This window comes from Podarcis muralis, chromosome 7 (assembly GCF_964188315.1).
Source record: "Podarcis muralis chromosome 7, rPodMur119.hap1.1, whole genome shotgun sequence".
Taxonomy (NCBI): domain Eukaryota; kingdom Metazoa; phylum Chordata; class Lepidosauria; order Squamata; family Lacertidae; genus Podarcis; species Podarcis muralis.
The window spans coordinates 82,666,810-82,691,235 of NC_135661.1; the positions used below are offsets into that span (position 1 = coordinate 82,666,810).

General features: G+C 50.3%; 3 protein-coding genes and 1 pseudogene across 9 annotated transcripts in view; 1 reads left to right on the forward strand and 3 right to left on the reverse strand.

Moving 5' to 3' along the window:
* The window catches only part of PPP1R37 (protein phosphatase 1 regulatory subunit 37), a 52,105-nt gene extending 49,257 nt beyond the window's left edge, over positions 1 to 2,848 (reverse strand). For both annotated transcript variants that reach the window (XM_077932255.1, XM_028742199.2), the window contains exon 1: positions 232 to 2,848. In XM_077932255.1, the coding sequence (XP_077788381.1) occupies positions 232 to 988 (757 nt within the window). In that variant the 5' untranslated portion in view covers positions 989 to 2,848. The remainder of the gene's footprint in view (positions 1 to 231) is intronic.
* A 143-nt stretch (positions 2,849 to 2,991) lies between these two features.
* GEMIN7 (gem nuclear organelle associated protein 7) lies at positions 2,992 to 17,587 on the forward strand. 5 transcript variants are annotated; one of them, XM_028742201.2, is made up of 2 exons: positions 2,992 to 3,251; positions 17,165 to 17,587. In XM_028742201.2, the coding sequence occupies exons 1-2, from the start codon at positions 3,246 to 3,248 to the stop codon at positions 17,546 to 17,548; spliced, it is 390 nt and encodes a 129-aa protein (XP_028598034.2). In that variant the 5' UTR covers positions 2,992 to 3,245; the 3' UTR covers positions 17,549 to 17,587. The 5 variants fall into 5 exon arrangements, with proteins under 5 accessions (XP_028598034.2, XP_028598035.2, XP_077788385.1 ...); XM_028742202.2 differs by having other exon boundaries at positions 3,015 to 3,251; positions 17,168 to 17,587; XM_077932259.1 differs by lacking the exon at positions 2,992 to 3,251 and adding an exon at positions 13,905 to 14,094 and having other exon boundaries at positions 17,168 to 17,587.
* LOC114603316 (bone morphogenetic protein 4-like) lies at positions 5,464 to 12,414 on the reverse strand. Its single transcript, XM_028742200.2, has 3 exons — positions 12,154 to 12,414; positions 9,963 to 10,303; positions 5,464 to 8,662 (listed from the first exon to the last, which is right to left on the reverse strand). The coding sequence occupies exons 1-3, from the start codon at positions 12,180 to 12,182 to the stop codon at positions 7,767 to 7,769; spliced, it is 1,266 nt and encodes a 421-aa protein (XP_028598033.2). The 5' UTR covers positions 12,183 to 12,414; the 3' UTR covers positions 5,464 to 7,766.
* Positions 17,588 to 19,534: 1,947 nt separating the features above from the next.
* Positions 19,535 to 24,420, reverse strand: LOC144328504 (uncharacterized; annotated as a pseudogene). Its single transcript, XR_013393771.1, has 4 exons — positions 23,850 to 24,420; positions 23,648 to 23,729; positions 22,015 to 22,039; positions 19,535 to 19,712 (listed from the first exon to the last, which is right to left on the reverse strand). The product of XR_013393771.1 is annotated as an uncharacterized LOC144328504 (transcript).
* Positions 24,421 to 24,426: the final 6 nt, after the last annotated feature.

The following is a 24,426-nucleotide window of genomic DNA, read 5'->3' on the forward strand; positions in this document are numbered from 1 at the left end:
GCATGCACTTACTTTTAATTGGATTGCATAGCTTTGTGTTTGTAACCCTTGATCATAAGATGCGTTGAGAGCTTTTGGTAGATAAGTGACTAACAAAGATAAAAGGAAATATTCAGTTCTCGTACTATAAACCAATTGCCGATCCTGTGAATAAAAAGGAACTGGCTTGGACAAGTCCAGTCCAGCTGCAAGAAGAGAAAAAGGTTTCTAGAGAAGTTGGAACTTGCTTACCATGACGCCAAGGATCTTTGGGTTCCACAGCCCCAGACACAATGTCTTCATCGGAAGGAAATGTGACATGTTTTGCACCAGGCTTCAGTTTCCCATCATCAACAGGCAGAGAACCATGGCTTGTTTGGTCATCTTCTGTACTCTCCCTACTTGTTGCTTCCAAGCCTAAACAACAGTTCTGAGAAGAGGAGTCCAATTTTTCCTGCAAACAGTTGTTCTGTTGAGAACATTTTTCAGCAACCGTAAGGCATTCTCCGGCAGCTGTGGCCAACGGAGGATTATTACAGGCCAGCTTATTTGCCAGCGACTCTTCCTGTAGCGGATGGCTCAAAGTCTCTTTCCCCGATGGCTGCAACTGCTCCTCTGCCAGATCACAGCGCTCAGTATCTTTCAAATCCTCCTTTGAAGAACATGCAGTAGAATTGCCCACCATCTCTTTGCCGGGATGGCTCCCTAGCGTGGGAGGGCTGTGCGTGAGGTTTTCTGTACTCTGAAGATGTGCTGAAAAGTCCAAAGCCTCTTGAAGTTTTGTCCCACCTTGACTGCCGTCCACTCGAGAGACAGCCCAAGGATCAGAAGCCCTTAGCAGGCCCTCCTCTTCCTTCTGCACAGCAGGAGGGGGCAGCAGCAGCATGAGGTGGTCCCCCTCAGCAGCTTTCCCTTGTTGCTGCTGCATGGGGGAGACTTGTACACACTCCATGGCCAGGCAAGCGTGATAGGTTTCTGTCAGGGAGAGCTCTCCTTCTTCCCTTCTCATGGAGTCATTACTGAGAGGTCACCTCCTGTCTCTTTTTCACCTTCCCTCACCTGGCAAGAAAAGGCTCCCAAGGTCTCCAGACCCTTTCCTCCCAGCAATGGTGCAATGAGACCATGAATGATGAATGGGATGACTTGGAGGAGGATGCAGGGAGGACCCCTGCCTTTTTGGTACAAGAAATAGAACCTTTGCTTAGGGTTGGAGGAAAGCGAGCAAGACAAAAAGGGCACTATTTTAACTGGGCTTGGGTAAATTTCTGTGAGGATTTGGCAGGGCACGGAAATATTTTGCTGGTCTGGAAAATGTGGAATGCTCCCTTGCCCGTTACGTTTTTATCCAGTAGGGGTAAACAATGGAGTGTTAGTATAATGGTTGAAGAAGGACTGATTGGAACTAACACCTGCAGAATAGAAAGAGGTCCAACAGAAAAGAAACAAAATGGGGCCAACGTCTGCTCCAGAGGCCCAGGAAAGGAAATGCACAGGTTCCTTGTGAAAGCAAGAGCTATTGTAACAGGAAAAAGTCCCGTCTGAGTAGTGTTGGAGGCTTATGTGTGTGTAGACTAAAAACACCTGCAGCATAAACAGAAATAGCTGGCAGAAGAGGGCTAAAAGGACTCGAGTCAAGCTGCAGAGGGAAATAAACCTCACAGCTGCCCCGCTTTTACAGAAACGGGTGCCTGGGTGTGCGTGGTAAGAACCAGAGAGCAATTAATGCCTCACAGGTAAGTAGGGACTCTCTGCCAAGCGTTTAAAAGGAACAAGGTGAGTGCCCGCTCTCTTTTTTGGTGTGCGTGTGCTGGGGGGAGGGATAGCAAAAGGTATAAACAAACGCTATCCTTTTGGAGGAAAGGCGATGCCTATCAAGATATCCGGGCTAGGGGTGGGGTAGATAAACCGTGATTAGTAATGGAAAGTCGCAGAAAGGCTCTTCGTCGGCTGCTGAGGGGTAAGAGGGCCTTTGCTGATCCTCTGGCTCAGGGCTTTGGTGGTGGCGGAAGGCTCGGAAAGGAAGGGGAAGAGGGGAGGGCTGGCGGGGCTGCCTGAGCCGAGGCAAATACGCACCCGGCGAGGCTGAAAGGGGGGAAGAAGAGAAGAGGGAGCCGGTGCCGGAGGGGCCGAGGAGGGAGAGCAAAGGCGCCACACGCTCGGGACCGGCAGGGAGGGATGATGGAGAGCCGGGCAGGTGCGCGCGCGAGAGAGAGGCCCGTCCCGAGCGAGCGGCCCCCTCCCGCGCCGCCGCCGCTCCAGCCAGGGACGGACCCGAGAGAAGCCTCCTCGTAGTCTTCTTTCGCCGCCGCCGCCGCCAGCAAAGAGTGCGCCAGCGGCCTGCGCATCCGCCGAGGCCCTTTCCGCGCGTGCGGGTAGAACAGCCTTCGCGACCACAGGAGCCTCCGCGCGGTGTTTCTCCCTCCCTCGGCAAACCCAGCGGCGGCGGTGGCGGCTCTACCTTCGTCCCCCTCAGCGGCAGCGGCTCCTCTGGCAAAACACCCACCTCACGCTCGGAGCCGACAGGGTCACGTGCACCCTTTTCCGGCGCTCGGATTGGCGGGCCGGCGGACGGCGCTGGTTGTTTTTTTAAAACGCAGCCAAGCTTGCCCCCTCCTTTCCTTCCCACACTCACTTCTCGGCCCCCACCTTCCTTTTCGCCAGGCGACAGCCAGCTGCTTTTCAGCTACGGCACTTTCGACAACAGCGGCCTCGAGTGAGGGGGGGGTGGCGCGGCGCGGGATAAACCTGCCAGTGCGGCTTTCCGCGTGGGGTGGCAAAAAAGCAAATATTGTATTATTATTATTAGTCGTGTTCGCATCCTCCTGCCCAAGCGGCGAAGAGGGAAATGGAAGGATGGGTGTCCTCGAATGTGCTGACCGCGAGACAGGGAATGGCGGAACACGGAGGGCCTCCTGATCATGACGTAACGATCACGCGCTTCCCTTTCATCTTTCATCCCACCAATCGCTAGGAGGAGCGGGAGGCGGGGTGCAGGCACATGGGCCAACGCCGCTCGCCGCCGCCTAGGGGCATACAGGGCAGAGTCATAGAGTTCCCAGTCCTCCTATTACCAGAGGGGACCTTTTAAAAAAAAAAAGATAAGGGAAGAGCGGCTTGTCGTCCGCTCATAATAATGTACTTCCGGGTGAAGAGGCTGCTTCTTCCTGTCCCGGCCACCAACGTGCTGAGTGCTTTTGAGGCCCGCAATTTTGAGCGGAACGGTTTGGGGTTGCCATGACGACTTGAGCGGGACCGAACCAAGGCCTATGCAGGTTAGTCGACGCTAACTGAATTGTTTCATAACTGAGAGGCAACCTTTATGGCCAGAGAGAGGAGCGTCTGTTTTCAAAGAGTCTTTAGCTTAATACAGGATGTGGGAAGAAGCGTTTGGGCCTTGCGTCATGACCAGGCGAAGCTCAAGGCTGCTTTCTGGGGAACTCAGTCATGGAGCGGACTGAGTGAAGGCGGTGAAGGTCCTGTGTGAGTGCCTGGAGTCGGTTGGAGGATGGGTGGCGGCTAACAGATTGGGGTTGAATCCTGACAAGACAGAAGTACTGTTTTTGGGGGACAGGAGGCGGGCAGGTGTGGGGGACTCCCTGGTCCTGAATGGGGTAACTGTGCCCCTGAAGGACCAGGTGCGCAGCCTGGGGGTCATTTTGGACTCACAGCTCTCCATGGAGGCACAGGTCAAACCTGTGTCCAGGGCAGCTGTTTATCAGCTCCATCTGGTATGCAGGATGAGACCCTACCTGCCCGCAGACTGTCTCGCCAGAGTGGTGCATGCTCTGGTTATCTCCCGCTTGGACTACTGCAATGCGCTCTACGTGGGGCTACCTTTGAAGGTGACCCGGAAACTGCAGCTAATCCAGAATGCTTCAGCTAGACTGGTGACTGGGAGTGGCCGCCGAGACCACATAACACCGGTCCTGAGAGATCTGCATTGGCTCCCAGTACGTTTCCGAGCACAATTCAAAGTGTTGGTGCTGAGCTTTAAAGCCCTAAATGGCCTCAGCCCAGTGTACCTGAAGGAGCGCTTCCACCCCTATCGTTCTACCCAGACACTGAGGTCCAGCGCCAAGGGCCTTCTGGCGGTTCCCTCACTGCGAGAAGTGAGGTTACAGGGAACCAGGCAGAGGGCCTTCTCAGTAGTGGCGCCCGCCCAGTGGAACACCCTCCCATCCGATGTCAAAGAGATAAACAACTACCTGACATTTAGAAGACATCTGAAGGCAGCCCTGTTCAGGGAAGTTTTTAATAGTTAATGCTGGATTGTTTTTAACACTCGATTGGGAGCCCTCCAGAGTGGCTGGGGAAACTCAGCCAGATGGGCAGGGTATAAATTATAAATTATTATTATTATCCAGGTGCATCTCTGTCTGCCCACACCCCTGCCATCACATAGGTCGTGAGGTATGGGATAGGTGGGGGCGGTTCGGAGGAAATGGCAACTTGGGTTGAGCCAAAGTTGGCCCACAGACTAGCAATTCCCAACCCCTGTTTTGGACTATAACTCCCAGTCTGGTGGCTAAGGCCAGATTATAAACTAATCCATGTAGGAGATGGAGAAATATATTATATCCAGTGCTTTTTTCTTTAAAAAAATAATGTTTAGGGGTACTCTCATTTTGACTCAAGAAAATCACCATTTAATAGTTCAAATCGGAAAAAATAAATACAGTAAATGGACAAAAGTGCAAAGATTCACAAAATGTTTAGGCGTAGGTGTACCCCTGTGTCCCCCCAGAAAAAAGCATTGATTATGCCATCTATCATGCATATATATATATATATATATATATATATATATATATGCATATGCATCCCAAGGTATGTGGTTATTCGCTACGGTGCAATAGGAAACTCACATTAATCAAGGCCCATTGTGCCCATTATGTTGGTTACCCTTCATAATAAAATGAGTTCCTTTTAATACTAAAAATAGCCTCAAGCTATATAAGAGAGAGGGCATGATTCAGTTTTAATATATGTCTGTATTCTTTAAAGTTTAATAATAAGAATCATGTTGTTCAGGTTTCATTTTAATTTTTAATTACAGCATCTGTTACTTTTCTATTATTGAGCTCTTCCCACGCTAAGTCTTCCTGGGTCTCTGGTTAATTTATTTTTCTCTTGCCCTGCTCTGCATTTGGTTTAGTTGCTCACTCTGATGTGTTTTTGATAGTGTGGTTTTTCAGTGTCCGCCCTTTAGTGTACGTAGCTTCCTTGGATGTCTTGATGACAGGAAGGTGGGGTAAAAGTGTTTAGAGGTGTTTTCTTGCTGTGCTAAGCCTTGCATCCTGTCCGGCCCATTTCAGACCTGTAAACTGAAATCCACTCACATGATACTGTCTCTGTCTCTCTACATTACTTACTTTGGAGTGCACTATTAACTCTGACATCTCTTTCATAAAGCTTCAATGTTGCATCTTAGCCCATTTTCCTACACCCATATTTCATCTTTTTTAAAAGAAGAAAAACTTGAACAAAAGCTGTACAGTTTATTTCACCATTGTATACATTTTTTAATGGACACAGAAGTAGAAATCTTGTGCCCTTTGAAAAACTTTCCCCAGCCAAGTGGCCTCCAGATTTTTTGGATTACAACTTTCACCATCCCATTGTAGTCCAACAACATTGGGCGTGGGTGTGTGCCAGTTTGGAGAAGGCTGACTTAAAACAATGCACTAAAATGCACCATATTCCTGTTGAGTGCTACATTTGTCACCACCACACACCTCAGAGCTTTTTGTCCCTTTCCTTGCTATGAAGCAGAACTTGAGACTTGCCTTGAGACACCAAGTAGGGGCTTAGAAGCAATGACTAGCAAGGTGCTTTTTCGGTGTATGTAGTTAGAAGCAGGGTGGATAAAATCAATTATTTAAAAAATAAATAAATCAGATTTTTAAATTTAATTTGGATTTTTTTAAATTTAAATTGGAATTTTAAAAATTTTTGCTTTTGGAGGAAAAATCTTTCTAAATATGGTTTTCTATTTAAGTTACATTATAGTCCAAATGCTATTCATCAGGAAATAAGGATTTGTTTTTAATTATGTAGCATGAGGCTTTACATGCAATGTTTAAATTTTTAGGTAAATGAATTCCATTAATCCATTCACAATGTTCACAATATTCCAGAGGTTTCTGTAAGATTATTTGGGGCAGCTTTTCTAAAGAGAAGATATTATCACAGATGCTTGTTTTTGCAGTTCTCAAAAGGGTGAATTTGTGTCTGCAGAGATAACATGCCTTCTCTTCACAAGAAAAATGTTATAAAATAAACATACAGAGTTGAGGAAAAAACTTTAATCCCATTGTTCCTTTGCAAATTTATATACACAGAATCAACCCCTTACCAAATGTTCCAAGAGGTTCAATGAATAGATTTGTTTTGAATGGAATAGATCTGCATAAGTAGCTAAGTGTGAAGCAGTAAAAATGAAACTGCAACCTTGTGAGCAGAATACTCCACAAGTCTTGGGATCTTTGTGTAATAATTGTGCAAGTCAGTAATTTTTGATAAAACTGTAAAAAGCACTCTGAAAATTTATTATTCCAAAAAATGAAACCATCTGGTTGTAAATATTAAGATTATACCGCCAAGAATGAGTCTTTCTGTAAAAAAATAAAAAATGATTTAAACCAAGTCTTACTGACTAGTGATTTAAATAGATTTGATTTAAATCAAATCCACTCTGGTCAGAAGAAAGTGCTGACTCCCCACCAATAAGATATGGACCACCTGCTCTCTTGTGTCAGTCTCTGGCTGCCTTTTTGTCCACACATTTGGTGCAGTGAGGTTTATGATGCCCCTCTGCTTAGAAACAACCCCCAGGGGTATTAGACTCTTAATGCAGGGGTGGAGAACCCTCAGCCTTTCAGGTGCTGCTGGAGCACACCTTCTGTCATTCCTGACTAGTGGCAGTGATGGCTGGAGCTGATGGAGATTGGACTGAAATCCACATCCCTGCTGTAAAGTGTTAGGGAGGGCTACATGTTTCAAACAACAGCTGCTGGGAGCACACATCTGCCATTTTTCACCCAAAATATCAGTTCCAGCAGAATTGACAACCACTGCTCTCCTCTACTGCATAAACACTCTGATGGAGAGCTTCTATTTTAGAGCAAGAGTGAGGGAAGCCTGTGGTCCTTCAAGTGTAGGGCCATTGGCTGTGCAGCCTGGGGTCCATGAGAGCTGGTTGTCCAGCAAGTTTGAAGAGCCACAGGTTCCCCATAAACAATGTGTGAAAAGTCAGCCAGCTCTCCCAAATCATCTTTTCAGGAACATCTGGTGCTGATTCTCTTTGGTCATGTGAATTCGCCTTTAGTGGCAACCACACCGTCACACAGTTTGCACCTTGGCTTAAAAGGATGCTCACTGTGACGGGCTTGGTAGCTTTCTCATTTATTGTTCAACTAAAGCTCATCACAGTTTAAAACAACAACAGCAGCAGCTATTCATCCGTATAGAGAAGTTGATGAGGCGTGATAAGAATATGAGAATTCTGCCTTGTTGAATCAGAGGCAAGGTACATCTGTCTCGTACAGCAGGCTGGTGATAGCCTTTGCCTGTTTGCCCCTGGTGCTTGGTGTAAAGTCATATGCTGCCTCTGTGCCCAGATGTCCCATGTATCTCATAGCTGAGCCACCTAATCTTCTGGCTGTCCCCACCTCTTGTGGTAGGAAGTTCCACACATTAATTCCATGTTGCCTGAAGAAATACTCGTGACGGTTCCAAGCCCTCTGCTTGGGTTACCTGAGAGGAGGCTTATCCCTGCTGTGTGGTTTCTACCGGCACCCACAGCCCTCCACCACCATGTCCTGGTACGTCTTCAGGACCACCATGTCGTGTTGGTCCAGGTAGAGCATAGCGATGGGGCTGAGGTCCGTCGGGACGCAGCAGGCCTTGGGCACCCTGGAGTTCACCGAGCTCAGCATGGTCTGCACCACAGCGTGGCTGGAGGAGTTCATGTGGTCGGCCAGCGGGAACCGGCACTCCCCGGAGCAGTAGAAAGCGTGGTAGCCGCTGGGGGCAACTATCCAGTCGTTCCAGCCAACCTCCTTGAAGTCTACAAACAGGCGCTGCCTCCGGCACCTTGTGCTGGCTTTGGCCTTGGGCTTCAGGCCTTTGCGTTTGCTGCGGGAGGCTGGCCCCTTGGGGGCTCTTCGGCCTCCTTTCTGGGTTAGCCCACCCGGCTGGCTCCTGCTTTGTCTCTTCCCACGAGTCAAAGGCTGCCCCCTCCGGTCGTGACTGTAGGTGACCAGCAGAGGCCTTTCTAGAGCCCACTGGGCCTCCTCCTCTCCGGGAGACCGCCTTGCGCGAAGCGGAGCCTGGTGCTGAGGAAGCTCGTGGCTGCCATTGGGGTGCTCCACCTCAACGAGAAACCCAAGGTGGGGCCTCTGGCCCTCGGCCCTCTGGAAAGCAGCGGTCACGTCAAAGCTCTCCCACCTGGGCTGCTTGGGAGCCAAGAATCTGCGAGCCAGGAGGAGACTGCTCTTGTTTCCGGAAACGGGTAGGGGGCCCATTGCGTGGTATATGTTGATGTGGAAACCCCTGCTTTCCTTCTGAGAGTGGTACAGGCGCAGCTCCAGGGCGGTCAGCTCCTCTTCCACAGGCAGCAAGGTCAGGTTGAACAGGAAGTAGAGCGAACCATCTACAGCTTCAGGGGTGTTTTCCAGGTCCTCTAGATGTGAAACAGAAGCCGGAAAGGGAAGGAGGATTGAGTGTTTGGGGCTGGTGTGGGGAACCTTTGGCCTTGCAGATGTTGCTGAACTACAGCTCCCATCACCCCTGGCCACGGGCCATGCTTGCTGGGTCTGGTGGGAGTTGTAGTTCAGCAACATTCACAAAGGTTGTCCATGCCAGGACTGCAGGAATTGCCTTCTTGCATCCAACCGTGTCCATCTAGCCCGCTCTGTGTTTTGCCCCCTGCAAACAGCTGTTCCCTGTAAATTGTCTTAAAGTTATTGTCCTAACTTTTTAAAATAAAAGAAAATACTTATTTGTGGCTATGCAGTGTGCTGCACTTTTTTCTTAAGACTGTTTTGGGGTTTTTTAAAGAATCAGAACCGTATCTTGGCATCCCTTTCTGTCCTTGCCTGAAGTGGTGCAGAGTTCCTGGCTCTGCTGACAGTGCAAGCGCCTCCTACCCTGTGTGTGGCTCTGTTGCCTTGCTTGCTCTGCAGGTGGCACTGTAACCCAAGGCAAATCATACACCTCCCAAACCGCAAGAAGAAAAAAGAAGAGATATTCCTTAAGTAAGCAGAGCATATTCTTGAAATATCTTGGCATTAGGGAGCTTTGCTTTCCTTCCTCCTCGATGAAGCGTGTTTGATCCTCAGAGTCAAAATCGGAACTGTAGAGTTGGAAGGGACCACAAGGGTCATCTAGTCAGTGCAACCCTCTGCAATGCAGGAATCTTTCAATGTGAGGCTTGAACCCACAACCCTGAGATTAAGAGTCTTGCGCTCTCCCAACTGAGCCTTCTACCAGGTCAGGCTATTTGTCAGTCTCTTATTGTCAGCTGTAGCTGGCAGTTGCGCTCTAAGGACCGGGGCAAACAGAGGGTCTTTCCTTTTAACTGGGGGCGTCAAGGATTGAACTTGGGACCTTCTGCATGCAAAGCAAGGTTCCTGCCTGCTGATCTACCTCTGTTTCCCCTTACGCAGTGCGGACGCTTATCTACAGCTTTCCACCTCTCCTTCATCCCTGTCCCTGGCTCCCGGTTTTGTGCAATCACTTCGAGGATGGAGAGCCTGTGGCTGCCTCTAGTTGGACTCCAGCTCCCATCAGCCCCTGCAGCTGGCATGGCCAATGTTCAGGGAGATGGTGGGAGGTGTAGTCTAGCAACTCCTGGAGGGCCTGGGCTAAATGTCCCTGCTTTTCTCCCCTCTGCTGCTACCCCAACCAATTTTTCAAGGCCCCAGCCACCCCAACAGCCCAGATGTGGAATTTGAAGGCGGACGTGGCAATTGCAAGCTCACCAACATGGTGGAAGGTGCGGATGGTGTTGGCTCTCCCGGCTTGTTCCTCCAGGAAGGGAAGCTCTGCCTCTTTGAGGGAGGAGGGAGCCTTCCCTAAGCAGAACTGGTACAGATCCAGAAGATATTGGGGGACCACAAGCCCCGCCCTTGGCTCCGGGCGCCGTTGCAAGCCCAGGCGTCTCAGCAGGATGGTCTGGAGGGCTTGGATGGGGACCTGCTTTGAGGAGTCATGCTCGCCAGCAGTTCCTGGAGAGGCCACTAGGAGGCCTCCAGATCTCCAGAATTCAAGAGGTATAAGCAGGACCACCAAAACAGCCAAGTTACCAGAAACCATTGTGGAACTGGGGGAGGCAGAGGGAAGACAAAGACATGGTTGGTGAATGTGGCTTGTAGACAGAATTGGATTCCCTGGGTTGTTTTTTCCCTTTTCCTCTCCACTCCCCGCCACCCCCGCCCCCAAATAAGAAATAGAAAATCAAAGAATGCATTTGACTTGGAATACGTATAGTGTAGATTAAACTATAGTTAAAGGGAGTCAGTAAAAAGCTGGGTTGCCTTTTTAGCTTCGTGCCCCCTGCTGGTAGTGGGGAGAATTACCCCATGCTGCGCATCAGTATAATTTGATGCAGTTCAGTTACTGTATTTTTCACCCCATAGGGCGCACTGGCCCATAGGGCGCACCTAGTTTTTTTTGGGGGGGGATAAAGAAAAAAATTATTTCCCCCCCCCCCCCAGGCGTGGGGCTGGGGCAGGGGAAGCCCGAGCTTCCTCTGACCCCAGCCCCCAGAACAGGCTGCTATCCGCAGGGATGCAGGCAGCTCTCCGCAAGCCGTGGGAGCCCAGCGTGAAGTCGGGCTTGCAGAAGTTGCTCCCAAGGCTTGCAGACAGCTTCCTGAAGCCTGGAGAGCAAGAGGGGTCGGTGCGCACCGACCCCTCTCGCTCTCCAGGCTTCAGCGAAAGCCTGCATTCACCCCATAGGATGCACACACATTTCCTCTTCATTTTTGGAGGGGGGAAAGTGCGTCCTATAGGGCGAAAAATACAGTAATTCTGTGGGATTAGGATATAACCTCAGAGAGTGTATGCGTGTTAAATTTCTCCCAGAGTGTGTCCGTAGGATGCTGCAGACAAGTTGCTAGCAGAGGTCTTAGTGAGTACGAAATAAGCCTGAAGAAAGATGCCTCTGCTGAGACTTTTGAACAGAGCAAAACCCTGGGGCGTTCAGATCCCTATCAAGTGCACATTTTGCTTTGCAAAAGGGTTTCAGTGCCAAACAAAATGTGTTGCGAGAAGGCAGAGGGGCTTCTTGGAGCAAGCGAGTTAGATTATTGAGAGTGATGTGTGCTGTGTTTTTTGTTTTTGTTTCAAGACCACGTATTTTGCCTTTGAAAGAATTCTGCGGTAGATAAGAGAAAGTCCTGGCCTTTGTTAATGTTTTGACATCCCTGCTCTTCCTTGATCTTCCGTTTGCCTAGGCTTGGGGTGGGCACTCATACCTGATGCCTCACTCACCCTCCCCATAGCTTACCACAGAGGAAGTCATCCTCTGTCATCCGTAGAGTTGTAGAGTTGGAAGGGCCCGCGAGGGTCATCTAGTCCAACCCCCTGCAATGTAGGAATCTCAGCTAAAGAACCCCTGGCAGATGGCCACCCCATCTCTGTTTTAAAACCTCCAGTGGAGGAGAACCCATCAATGAAGGAGAGAAACTGAGGCACAGAGAGCTTGCCATATAGCACCCATGAAATGGGCACAATTTGCTATAGGCCGACATTTGCAACTAGCCTTGACCATAAGCACTCAAGTCAGCTGTACCCCGGAGATTGCACAAGCCCTTTGAGGTGTTGTGCAGATGAATGTGGGAAGATTCTGGAACGGTGGCCGTAGCCTTGCCCTCAACGTGGCACCATGCACTAGTTGGGTGGGGTTTCTGCCAGAGGTGGGCAGGCAGACTGGCAAGTGGGTGGAGCTTCTCACGAGGGCATCTTGCTGCAGGATGCTAGCTTGAGACACCCTCTTCACCAAGCCCCGGTTAATACATGTAAAATTAGCAGAGCAAGCAAGGGCCCATCCAGGGCACTGCCCATAAGAGCCCTCTAAGCACGTCCACAAGGAGGGTAGTGTTGCTTTTCTGAAGTGTTGTTGACGGTGTGGATGTCCCGTCCCCCGTTCACCCCGCTCAGAAGTACTTACTTGCAAAGGCTGAGGCTGTTGGCAAGCATCCATTTTCCCCCTTCCTGCAAATCCAGCAGCTTTTCCTTGCCGTTAGGTCTCTCCCAACCTTGCTGCTGCTGCTTCTCTCAGGTCGCCCAAGCCAGGGAACAGCCCGCACTGCCCCATGGCCACCCCGCTTCTCCCCAGCAACCTCCGTCGTCCTTCCCTCGCTCAACAAGTGAGCCAGAGGCCAGCCAGCCTCCCAGCTCTTCTCCAGAGTGCTGCAGCTCTGCCCACCCTGCCTGTGGAGGTGCCGTCCTCGCTGCCTTCAGGATGTGATGTCAACCAGGCCAGGAGGCCGAGCCAGAACAAACAAGTTTGTTGTGAGTTGTCGCCTCTTCGCTCTCTCCAGCACAGCACGGTGGCCCATTTTCTGGACTCGCCACTCACTTCGGCCCTGCCAGGAAGGCGAGAGAGCTATGCCAGCTCTGATCCCAGGTGGGGAACAGGAGGCAACTTGCATCTCCACCCCAGAAAATTATGGGACATCTGCTTCACCAGTTAACAGCTGGGCCAAGGACACGAGGTAGCCAAATTTGGCCGACTCTTCATCTCCCCACTGCCCTGTTGGCAGCAAGGCCTTCAAAAAGACCCAGAAGGTGCTGCTACCATGAGCCAAAATCGGTGACTTGACGCTGTTTGAAGGCTGACCCTTCCAGTCTGAAATTTGGGCTGCTTACCACCTGGAGCTAACGTTTATCAACCTGCTACTAAGGCACACTGAAAAACAGGGACATGGGGCTTCGCTTGGCATGGGGCTAGTTTTCACAGCGTTTGTGCTGGCAGTCCAATTTACAAGCCTGCAAAGTCAATGCAGGCTTTTACATTGCAGCTTTGACTGCCCCCACCCCTTCTTCTTCAGAGTAACACTGGGCAAAAAAAATGAGAGGCACAAATACAAGATGGGTGACACCTGGCTTGAGAGCAGTACATGTGAAAAGGATCTAGGAGTCTTGGTTGACCACAAACTTGACATGAGCCAACAGTGTGACGCGGCAGCTAAAAAAGCCAATGCAATTCTGGGCTGCATCAATAGGAGTATAGCATCTAGATCAAGGGAAGTAATAGTGCCACTGTATTCTGCTCTGGTCAGACCTCACCTGGAGTACTGTGTCCAGTTCTGGGCACCACAGTTCAAGAAGGACACTGACAAACTGGAACGTGTCCAGAGGAGGGCAACCAAAATGGCCAAAGGCCTGGAAACGATGCCTTCTGAGGAACGGCTAAGGGAGCTGGGCATGTTTAGCCTGGAGAAGAGGAGGTTAAGGGGTGATATGATAGCCATGTTCAAATATATAAAAGGATGTCATATAGAGGAGGGAGAAAGGTTGTTTTCTGCTGCTCCAGAGAAGCGGACACGGAGCAATGGATCCAAACTACAAGAAAGAAGATTCCACCTAAACATTAGGAAGAACTTCCTTACAGTAAGAGCTGTTCGACAGTGGAATTTGCTGCCAAGGAGTGTGGTGGAGTCTCCTTCTTTGGAGGTCTTTAAGCAGAGGCTTGACAACCATATGTCAGGAGTGCTCTGATGGTGTTTCCTGCTTGGCAGGGGGTTGGACTCGATGGCCCTTGTGGTCTATTCCAACTCTGATTCTATGATTCTACGTGCGATTATTCTCAGGTCGCGTTCAAACAGAAGCTGGTGCCGTCCCAAAGGCACGAGCCTCGCCAGAAAAACAGCCAACCCGCCCCCTCCCCAGGCCCCGTTCTTCCTGGCGTGCTGCCCGGGAGTGCAGGAGATCTGGGCCAGGTCCTTATCAGGCCAGAGGGGGAGAGGGCTTTCAGGGGCCGGCGCTTCCTCTGCCACCAGACAGCACGCGCCGGGAACGAGCTGTCTGTGGAAAGAGCGCGTCAACAGGGCCTGAGGAGGAAGTGCTGCGGTCATCGCCCAAGGAAGACTCTTGGAACAAACACACGGTGCAGAAATGTGGCCTCGTTGGGGACCTGGGTGAGGGGTTGGGGAGAGGTAATCTCCAGCAAGGCTGGAGCTCGCGGCATTCTCTCCCAGAAGCCTACGCTTGGCTGCAGGCGCACATTAAGCCAGATTGAATGCGCAGCAGTTCAGTTGTCCTTTCCCAAGGCAGAATTGCAGTTCCTTAAGCTGGAGGTGTGGGATGCGGGTGGCGCTGTGGGTGAAACCTCAGCGCCTAGGACTTGCCGATCGCATGGTCGGCGGTTCGAATCCCTGCGGCGGGGTGAGCTCCCGTCGTTCGGTCCCAGCTCCTGCCCACCTAGCAGTTCGAAAGCACCCTTAAGTGCAAGTAGATAAATAGGTACCGCTTTATAGCGGGAAGGTAAATGGCGTTTCCGTGTGCTGCTCTGGTGCCGGTTCGCCAGAGCAGCTTCGTCACACTGGCCACGTGACCCAGAAGTGTCTGCGGACAGCGCTGGCTCCCGGCCTCTAGAGTGAGATGAGCGCACAACCCTAGAGTCTGTCAAGACTGGCCCGTACGGGCAGGGGTACCTTTACCGTTAAGCTGGAGGTGTGCAGTATAATGGCTGCTTTAGTTGAGATCCCTGCATTGCAGGGGGTTGGACTAGATGACCCTTGGGGTCTCTTTCAATTCTAGGATGCCTTTTCTTCATGCTCATGCAGGGGATCCTGACCACTAAGCAAGCCACCATCATTCCCGAGCAGCAACTTGTGCTTTGAGTCCACCACTGACACCAGGAAAATTCTGCGGGAGCTTCCATTTGAACCACGGGAAGGTTTCCTCTGGCGCTCCAGAATTGAAAAATCGGGAGCTTTTTGTCTCCCCCCAGTTGGTTCAGAGAGCATGCTGAACCTGTATGTACATGTCCTGGCCTACCCACTTGAATGACTTTGGAAGACGATGGAGTGTGTCACAGCACTGTCAGGCAAGGAATGTCCAGAAGGAGGAGTTAACTCTTTATTGTCAAAAGTACACTTACAAGTTGGGGAAAGGCATGTCCACCCATGCTACCTCCCTCAGCTACGTCAGGTTTGCAGCTGATGAGGCAGTTGCTGCAACAGAGAGCCCTCGCCCCCAGTTTATGTATATTCCCTACCCGAGTTTTGCACTGGCAGGTGCAGACCGCCTGTGTGTATGTGTGTAGCCTGCTTCTACTCCTCCCACTTCAATCCTCTTCTAGTCCTGGGACCCAGAGGCAGAGATGCAGCAGGTAGCCTCATCTGAGGACAGGCAGCCCTCTTGCAATCACACCCATGGCAGAACCTCACCCAGTGGCAACCGACTGGACGGAGGCAAGACGCGCATGACAAATTGGGCAGAGAGACAGCAGAAGGGCTGCTCTGTGGCTGGATCCTTTGAGCCTAGAGGACTGTGAATCATGCAGTTTTCTCCCAACGCTAGTGCGTACTGCCCTGCCTTTTTGGAATCAGTCCTCCTCTGGGGGCATGTCTCCACCAACAGAGGTCAACTGTCACGGGTTTTCCCATTGCAAGGAACTTTGGGAATTCCGAATCAGCCCAGGGGTTAACCTCCTCTTCTTCAAGCTACTGTCCACCAGGGATGCTGTGGAGAGGAAGCAGTAAATTCATTTTAGGTAACTAGAGCTACCTAGGGTTTGGCTAAAAGTCTAAGCTTCTGGATTCAGCAGCATCCATTTCTGGCCCAGGCCAAGCCCTCTCGCTCTCCTCCTTGCACCAGAGTTGTCCTTGGCTGCCGGCGGCTGTTTCTCCAGCTCGCTGTGCAAAACATCCTCTTCGCCGCTGACCCTGGGCTTGGCCGCCCGCCACAGAGGATGTTGGCACAGTGAGGGAGCGTCAAGTTGGTGCCGCCACCGTCCAGAGGGGAAAACAGGCTGTCCTCCTGCAGCAGCACTTCCTGTTTACAGGCCCCCATAAGCCTGTGCTTAACCCTCTGCTGCCTGAAGACCAGCAGCCATGGCAAAGAGTTCCCAGCTGGCAAGAGTTCTGCCCTTGGCACAGGGCAGAAGTGACCCAAAATTCCAAGTCAGTGGCTCACCTCTCCCCTAAATCTACAGCACAGGGTGGGAATAATTTTTCATTCTCTTATGGGTAATGAACAGCCATGCTGCATACCAGTGGCGGGCAGGGCCAGAAACAGACCTGGGCAGAGCAATGGGTGGGACTTTTGCTTTTGTGCTACATTCCAGCTGTGCGAAGGTCAGAGGTTTTCTAGCAAGAGGCTTCATCGCCATTGCAGGACACAGTCCAGGCAGGCAAGCGCACTTTAGGGGCAAGGTTGACAGAAGAGAGTAGCCTGGAGGGAGACGCAGGGGCTGGAAGGCTGCTTTTGCTCCGAGGTTCCCAACCCCCCAACCTACCACCCACCTGGAACAAAAAGTACATTGCTTACCTAGAGCTGGTTGTCTTCAGCCTTCTCACCCCCCATGACCGACATTTAACCCTGTTGCAACCCACCAGTTGAAGACAGGATGTGAAATTTGTGGCCATCTCGATCAGGCGTGAGAAATCCAAACATTAAGGCCACGGGACCTAGAAATCTTTGTAAGTCTGGGGGTTTTTTCTCTCTCCCAGCACAGAATCATAAGGTTCCTTGAACATACAGTGGTACCTCTGGTTAAGAACTTAATTCGTTCCGGAGGTCCGTCCTTAACCTGAAACTGTTCTTAACCTGAAGCACCACTTTAGCTAATGGGGCCTCCCGCTGCCGCTGCGCCGCCAGAGCACAATTTCTGTGCTCATCCTGAAACCAAGTTCTTAACTCGAGGTACTATTTCTGGGTTAGCAGATTCTGTAACCTGAAGCGCATGTAACCCGAGGTAAGCTTTTCTTTAAACATTAAAATGGGCTCATACCTCTCGTGATTATGGAACACAGCAACAAGAGCAAAAAATCCTGCAGTCTATTTCAAACAGCTTAAACACAGAGGTAACTTGGTCTGCTCAGCAAGGCGAATGGGAGGGCAGAATGTATCCTAAGCCATAGGAGCACCTACCTCCTGAATTATTCCTTAAGAGTACCTGCTGCTGCTGACACAAACAAGGCCCCATTTAACATATTTCTCCTCTTTGCCAGCAGGGGTACACGATGAAGGTGCCAGTTGCGGTCATCCGCCTGCCCCACGGACCCGACGGGTCAAGCCGCGGCTTCGATCCCAACTCCCCCCGTTTCCAGGCCCTTGGTCCTGCCAGCCTCTCCTCTGGGAGCACAGCAGACCTAGAGCAGGAGCAGCAAAGTCGTGTGACGCTTCGAGAACGCTACTTGCGCAGCCTCTCAGCCATGGCTGGGCGGCCCGTCAGATTCACCATGTACGAGAGGGTCAAGGTCACAGCTTTGTTTGGAGCGTCCGACATTGACATCCTGAACTTCCAGGTCTCCGAGCTTCAGACTCCACTGGGGATACAGAGAGAAGCGCTGCTCCGATGTTCGGACATCATCGCATACTCCTTTGAGCTTTGACAGCTCTTGCCTTTTTACCATTAAAGCACCTTTTATAAACGAGTGTTCAGTCCTTTGTGAGTTGCAGAGAGCTGTTTATTCCTAGCAGAAGTGTCCAGCGGGCTATGACAAATTAAGGAATGAGTTTGAACCGCAGAGGAGGCTGCCTGCTACATCTCTGCACGATTCACTGCTCTGCACGCACTGCCTCCCAGGTTCTGGGTCTGTGTTGCAAGTAGGAGCTGTAACAAAATGTCACAGTATGAAGTGCTGCACCCCACCGCTTTCCTGTTTTGTTTCCCCAGTATTGCCAACATTACAAGCTCCCATTTTTGCTGTTTCGGGGGTCTCCCCCTAAGCCTGCTAATCCCTCCTTCTTGTGGGCAGCCCCATTTTAACTACACTAGCAATGACGCAGCATCAACACTGTAGAGGGAGTTATTCTCTCATGCAATAAAGCATTGCAATACAGCAAATGCTGATTCAGCAGCTGCTTCTAAACAAATGGCAGGGCTTAAGACCTTGCCTCCCTCATCTCTGGAGGGATGGCACTTGGCTGCAGACACTTGGTGCTGGGTCTCCCATGTTCTTTGGCATTTACCTGAAACTAGCGGTGCAGTAGGGACGCGGGTGGCGCTGTGGGTTAAACCACAGAGCCTAGGACTTGCCGATCAGAAGGTCGGCGGTTCGAATCCCCTCAACGGGGTGAGATCCCGTTGCCTGGTCCCTGCTCCTGCCAACCTAGCAGTTCGAAAGCACGTCAAAGTGCAAGTAGATAAATAGGTACCGCTCCAGCAGGAAGGTAAACGGCGTTTCTGTGTGCTGCTCTGGTTTGCCAGAAGCGGCTTAGTCATGCTGGCCACATGACCCGGAAGCTGTACGCCGGCTCCCTCGGCCAATAAAGCGAGATGAGCGCCGAAACCCCAGAGTCGGCCACGACTGGCCCTAATGGTCAGGGGTCCCTTTACCTTTACCTAGCAGTGCAGTGGAAATTCTCGGCTGCTTCGGCTCAGATGAAAGTGAATTAAGGGGCCCTTATTTTTAAAAAAATGCATTGCAGCTCAGTTCAGGCTCACACACAGGCCTGACTTTTTTGTGTTTATCCTTTTGAGTTTATCATAAACCATCATGAAATATCCAGTTAGCCTACTGACCGCCGAGGACTCCCAAGCCTCCTGGTCCCAGCCACAGTGCTTTGATTCAGACCGAGTTGCACACACAGAGAACAGATAGGCTTTTGATTCGATCCAGCAAGGCTGTTGCGTCCAGAGAAGGGACCCCCTGGGTCATTTGTGCCTGCCCTTGGACTTATGTGACTATATTTCACTCTTGCACCCTGACTAGGGCTGGGCGATAAAGCATCCAAAACTGGTGTGAAGTCAATTTTGTGATACCAGTTTCATAATTTTTGACCTGCCAACGTATCTCAAATCATGATTGTGTGTGTGCGCTCTGCCAAAATCACAATGCCTCTCTAGATTATTGCAGCCTCTTAACTACCAGTTCGGCTCTCCCCTCAGGGGGCAGTGAATGGCAAGAGCAGTCGCCAGCAAAAATCGCAATGCAGGAAAAACCGTGAAGCCAGCCAGTGCCTTGACACAGCTCCATCCTTCTTTCAGACACCATGATATATCACTATATCACAGTGTTGAAAACCATGTCTCACCCAGTCCTAGTCCTGACTAATCATTGGTGGGGGAAAAACCCCCAAAAGTAGGAGCAGGCTTGATTATCACATAGTAGATGCTTTGATTTGTGCCTGTGCATTTTGCTTCACAACTTTTGAGCTGAGAGGCTTATTCCCAGGCTGGCTCTGGACGCAAGCGGAAGCCCCTGGACTTCTCACCCACCCTCCTTGCTGCGCATGATCTCCACAGGGCTTATCACACACAGCTTTGGGATGAAAGGAAACGCACATCCTTAGAAGCTCCTATAAGAGTCTTTCTGAAAGGGAGCAAGACGGTTCTGTGCAGCTGAAGGCGCTCGTCAAGAGATGACCGCTTCTGGTTTTTATTTATGTATTTATTTAGACAGCATAGAAACAAAAACCAGCAATGTACAGCGTTATTACAGGATTACATGAGGCCTGGTGAACCAGCTGGGCGGGAGGCGGGCAGCGTGGAACTGAACCAGGAACAGCTTCTAGTGGCGGTAATGAGGGCTCCGAGATCGGGACCGCGAATGCCTGTAGGAGGCAGAAGAACAGGTCACATGAGAACTTAAAGAGAAACCTATATACCGTATTTTTCACTCCATAAGATGCACATGACCATAAGACGCACCTAGTTTTTAGAGGGGGAATGCAAGAAAAAAAATATTTAAAGGGAGCGCTGAGCAGAATCTATGCATCCCAGGCTCTGCTCAGCGCTCCCTTTCACGAGCTGCGTGGAGCGTGTGTACGGCGCTTGCAGGCTTTTCCCCAAGGAGGGAGAAGGGCCGTCTGTCACTAACAGGCTGCCCTTCTCCCTCCTCCGGGAAAAGCCCCCAAGAGCCGCACACACGCTCTGCACGGCTCTTCAAAGGGAGCACGGCTCTTCGGGGCTTTTCCGGGAGATGGAGGAAGGGACTGAGTGGCTGCCCTCTGTCCCTTCCCCCACCTCCCGCCAAAGCCAGCAGGGCAGCCCTTCAGTCCCTTCCCCCACCTCCCGGAAAAGCCCCCAAGAGCCGTGCTCCCTTTAAAGAGCCACGCGGAGCGTGTGTGCAGCTCTTGGGGGGCTTTTCCCCAAGGAGGGAGAAGGGACTGACAGGCTGCCCTTCTCCCTCCTCCAGGAAAAGCCCCCAATAGCCGCACACACGCTCCACTCGGCTCTTTAAAGGGAGCGCTGAGCAGAGCCTCCTACATTCGCTCCATAAGACGCACACACATTTCCCCTTTGTAGGAGGGAAAAAGTGCGTCTTATGGAGCGAAAAATACGGTAGTAAGAGTCCCACAAAGTCACAACTCCCATCGGTGGTAGATGATCCCTCTGTTAAGCAAGCACTAGCCAGAGCCAACACAACGTAGCAGATAAGAACATTGAACTTGATATGGGGAAGTGGTTGCACACTTTTAATTGCCGAGCCACAAAGCCCACAGTGGCTGGCCTTGGGAAAGTCTTCCTCTGTGTCAGCTGCATTTTATTGGGTTTTTGTGGAAGTAAAAAAATCAGAAGGCCTAATACTGCAATGCAGCAAGCTGCTTGGAAGCAGGGCAAAGCACATCCCATTATCCATGTACTTAACCATGTTACTTGTCCAAAGAGACTTCAAGGGCACTTAATGACAACTCCTAAGTTCAGAACTAGTCACTTGGGTCTTAATAAAGATAATGGCTTCCTGTCCCCTGACAGATGTGGACACAATCATCCCAGCAATGCTGAAATAAGTTATCACCTCTTTATCTTTATCTTTATCTTTATCTTTATCACCTCTGCAAGTTATCGCCACTTGCAGAGGCTTCTCATGCCTACCGTTTCCCTCGTTATTAATATTTAGGCAGAATTTATAAACATTGCTGTTCACCCAGACGCTTGTTGGCTGAAATATATTATTCTTGGCAACTCTGAAAATTATTTAGCTGGGAAAATATTCTGCCTTTTTTAAAAAAAAAAATCCTTTGCATTGTTTTTGCTGTTTTGTTGTTTACTACCCCAGGCTCCTTTGGGAGGAAGAGGAGGAGAAACAGCTAAGGACAATACAGAGCATGCATCTGAAAGCTCGGACCGAATGACCACAAACTCTTTACTTTTTGCATCTCGCTGCCATTCAGCTCCTGCCTTGCATTTTTCTCCTTTGAAATTATTCACACACGTGGGTGTGTATGTGTGTGCAAACGCAAGCAAGCACAACTATACATATATAGTTCTGTGGGCCACCCTGAGACTTCCTGGTATGGGGCGGTATATAAATTCAATAAACAATAATAAATAAATAATATACAGTGGTACCTCTAGATATGAACGGGATCCGTTCCGGAGCCCCGTTCGCATCTAGAGCTAAACGTAACTAGCGACGGCACGTCTGCGTGTGTCACTTTTCGCCGCTTCTGCGCATGCGCGTGACGTCATTTTGAGCTGCGTTACTTCCAGGTTGCCAAGGAGCGCAACTCGAACGCGCTCAACTCGAAGCATACTTGACCCGAGGTATGACTGTATACACACACACACCCTGCCAACTTGAGATTTCATTTCCTGCACCGAACAAAGTAGGCTTGTGCCCATGAACATATGAAGCATATTGCTCATGCCTTAGCAAATCTAAGAAGACTTGAAGGTGCCAAAGGACCCTTTGCAAACTGTTAAAGTGGCTGGAGAACATCTGCAGCCTGAGAGGGATCAGACTGGCCTCATGTTCAAACTATTAAATGTTTCAGGCAGCTCAGAGGAAGAAATGCTGGTGCTGAAAGGCGCCTGTATCTCTCCACCTCTGCTCCGTCTTATCAGCTCAGTGAGGGGCCCGCTTCTATCTCCCTTTCGCCACTAGAGTCAATAAGCAAAAGCAAAATTTACCTCCTTGAAGAGCTGTAGTCTCGACCTGCAAGACAAACGGGAAAGTCAAGAACCTCCAAATTACATTTCCGGAACTCTCCGCATTTGCCCATTTAGGCTAAACCTGTTAATCTCTTAGCAAGGGCAGTGGAGGAAGGAAAGGATGTGAACCTTTAAGAAGCCATTAAGAAGCAGAAAAATCACGGAGACCCTCTGGTGCCCCTGAGATTCGGTCAGCCTTTACAAGGGACAAAGCCTCTTGTTGTAGGACAGTCCCTGCTCTATGGAACTCTCTGCAAACAGAGGTTTGGCAAACCGTTTGGCAGGAATATTTGCTGCCTTCTTTCAGGGTCCCAAAGCCTGCAGAAAAGCGAGTCGGGGATGAATCGGCTATGGGGGACCACTTAATTCTCTTGCTAACGGTCACAACTAAATCTTTACGAGGGTGGAATTCATGTTCTAATCCAATGTTACCGCATACCAACCACCCCAGTGTCAAAGCGGAGGTTGGACGGCCCATCTGTCATGGATGCTTTAGTTGAGATGCCTGCATTGCAGGGGGTTGGACTAGATGACCCTAACTCTACAATTCTATGACAGTTTTGTGTGTGCTTTTTAAGTAAGAGTCAGTCTGCAAACGGTGAAGTACAGTGGTATCTTGGTTCTTAAATTTATCCATTCTGGAAGTCCGTTCCAAAACCATGGTGCACTTTCCCATAGAAAGTAATGCAAAATGGATTAATCCATTCCAAACTTTTAAAAACAACCCCCTAAAGCAGCAATTTAGCATGAATTTTACTATCTAACGAGACCATTGATCCATAAAATGAAAGCGACAAACAATGTACTGCAGTCACACAATCCATCAATCAGTAGCTGAACTGGGTTCCATATAAAAAGGTAAAGGGACCCCTGACCATCAGGTCCAGTGGTGACCGACTCTGGGGGCGGTGCTCATCTTGCTTTATTGGCCAAGGGAGCCGGCGTACAGCTTCTGGGTCATGTGGCTAGCATGACTAAGCTGCTTCTAGCGAGCCAAAGCAGCGCACGGAAATGCCGTTTACCTTCCTGCCGGAGTGGTACCTATTTATCTACTTGCACTTTGACGTGCTTTCGAACTGCTAGGTTGGCAGGAGCTGGGACCGAGCAATGGGAGCTCACCCCATTGCGGGGATTCAAACCGCCGACCTTCTGATCAGCAAGTCCTAGGCTCTGTGGTTTAACCCACAGCGCCACCTGCATCCCCTTAGGTTCTATATAGTCACACACACAAAAAGAACCGCAAAAACGCAAAATAAATAGCAAAAACAGACAGACCTTAGCATAACACTCAAAACAGAAGCGTAACACTCAAAACGGAGCATGTTCGGGTTCTAAAAAACATTTGCAAACCAGAACACTTACTTCCAGGTCTGCAGTGTTTGGGTTCCGAGTTGTTTGAGTGCCAAGGCGTTTGAGAACCAAGGTACCACTGTACTCAAGAGGCATGAATGTTTTGGCCAGGACCTCTCTACTTGTCTGGGTGAAGTTCTTTTATCTCTGTAGGGACCTCACTGTCAAAGTCGGACCCCCAAAATAATGATCTTTTCTCCAGTGCTTCACAACATCCCCATTGCCACTGCGCTCTTCCTCCCACCAGCCCCAGGTCACTCACTGTAACGTGGGGAAGGAGACCGACTCTGCGGCTGTACTGCCGCTCCCACTCCTCTCGTTCCTTCTCCCGGCGCTCGCGCTCCCTGCCAAGAAAAAATGCTGCCGATTTAGCAGGCAGGCAACCAAGCCACTCCCTCTCCCCTCCCCCCACGCTCCCCCACTGCTCCATGCCGGGAGGGACAAGGAAACCCAAAAGACATTACTTCATCCGGATCTTCCTAGCCATGGCACGCAACTCATCTTCCCGCTCCTGGAAGAGACGAGATAGCACATGCCAGTCAGCCGAATGGTGAACACCACGCAAGGCAGACAAGCCAAGGGCGACCTTGGCAAACGGTACGCTCTGCAGCGTGAAAATGGTAATTCTGCAAGTGGAATAAAATTCTGCATCCTTGCTTCGCCTCACTATGGATCGTTTGAACATCCAAACGCCCAGCCCGGTAGACTGTCGTAGCAACAGACCACAATGTGAAGCCATGCTTTTTTCTGTTGGCTTGCTTTTAAGTATGGTTTGGCACTATGTCTGAACCTCAGCAGTCTGGTGTAACCATGGTTTGTTTGGCCAACTTGCCAAGTTACAAAGGTGCAAGGCAAGAGCTGTTAGAAAATAAGTGAAACCAAAGAAATAAGCTGTGGGTTGCTTGCTCATCTGTGAGACAACTTGTAGTTTTTGTTGAAGAAACCATGGTTAGAAGAAACCAGGGGACAGCACTGTATATGAACCCTGCCTTTAGTGTTGCAACCTTGTCTTAGAATCATGGAGTTGAAAGGGACCATGAG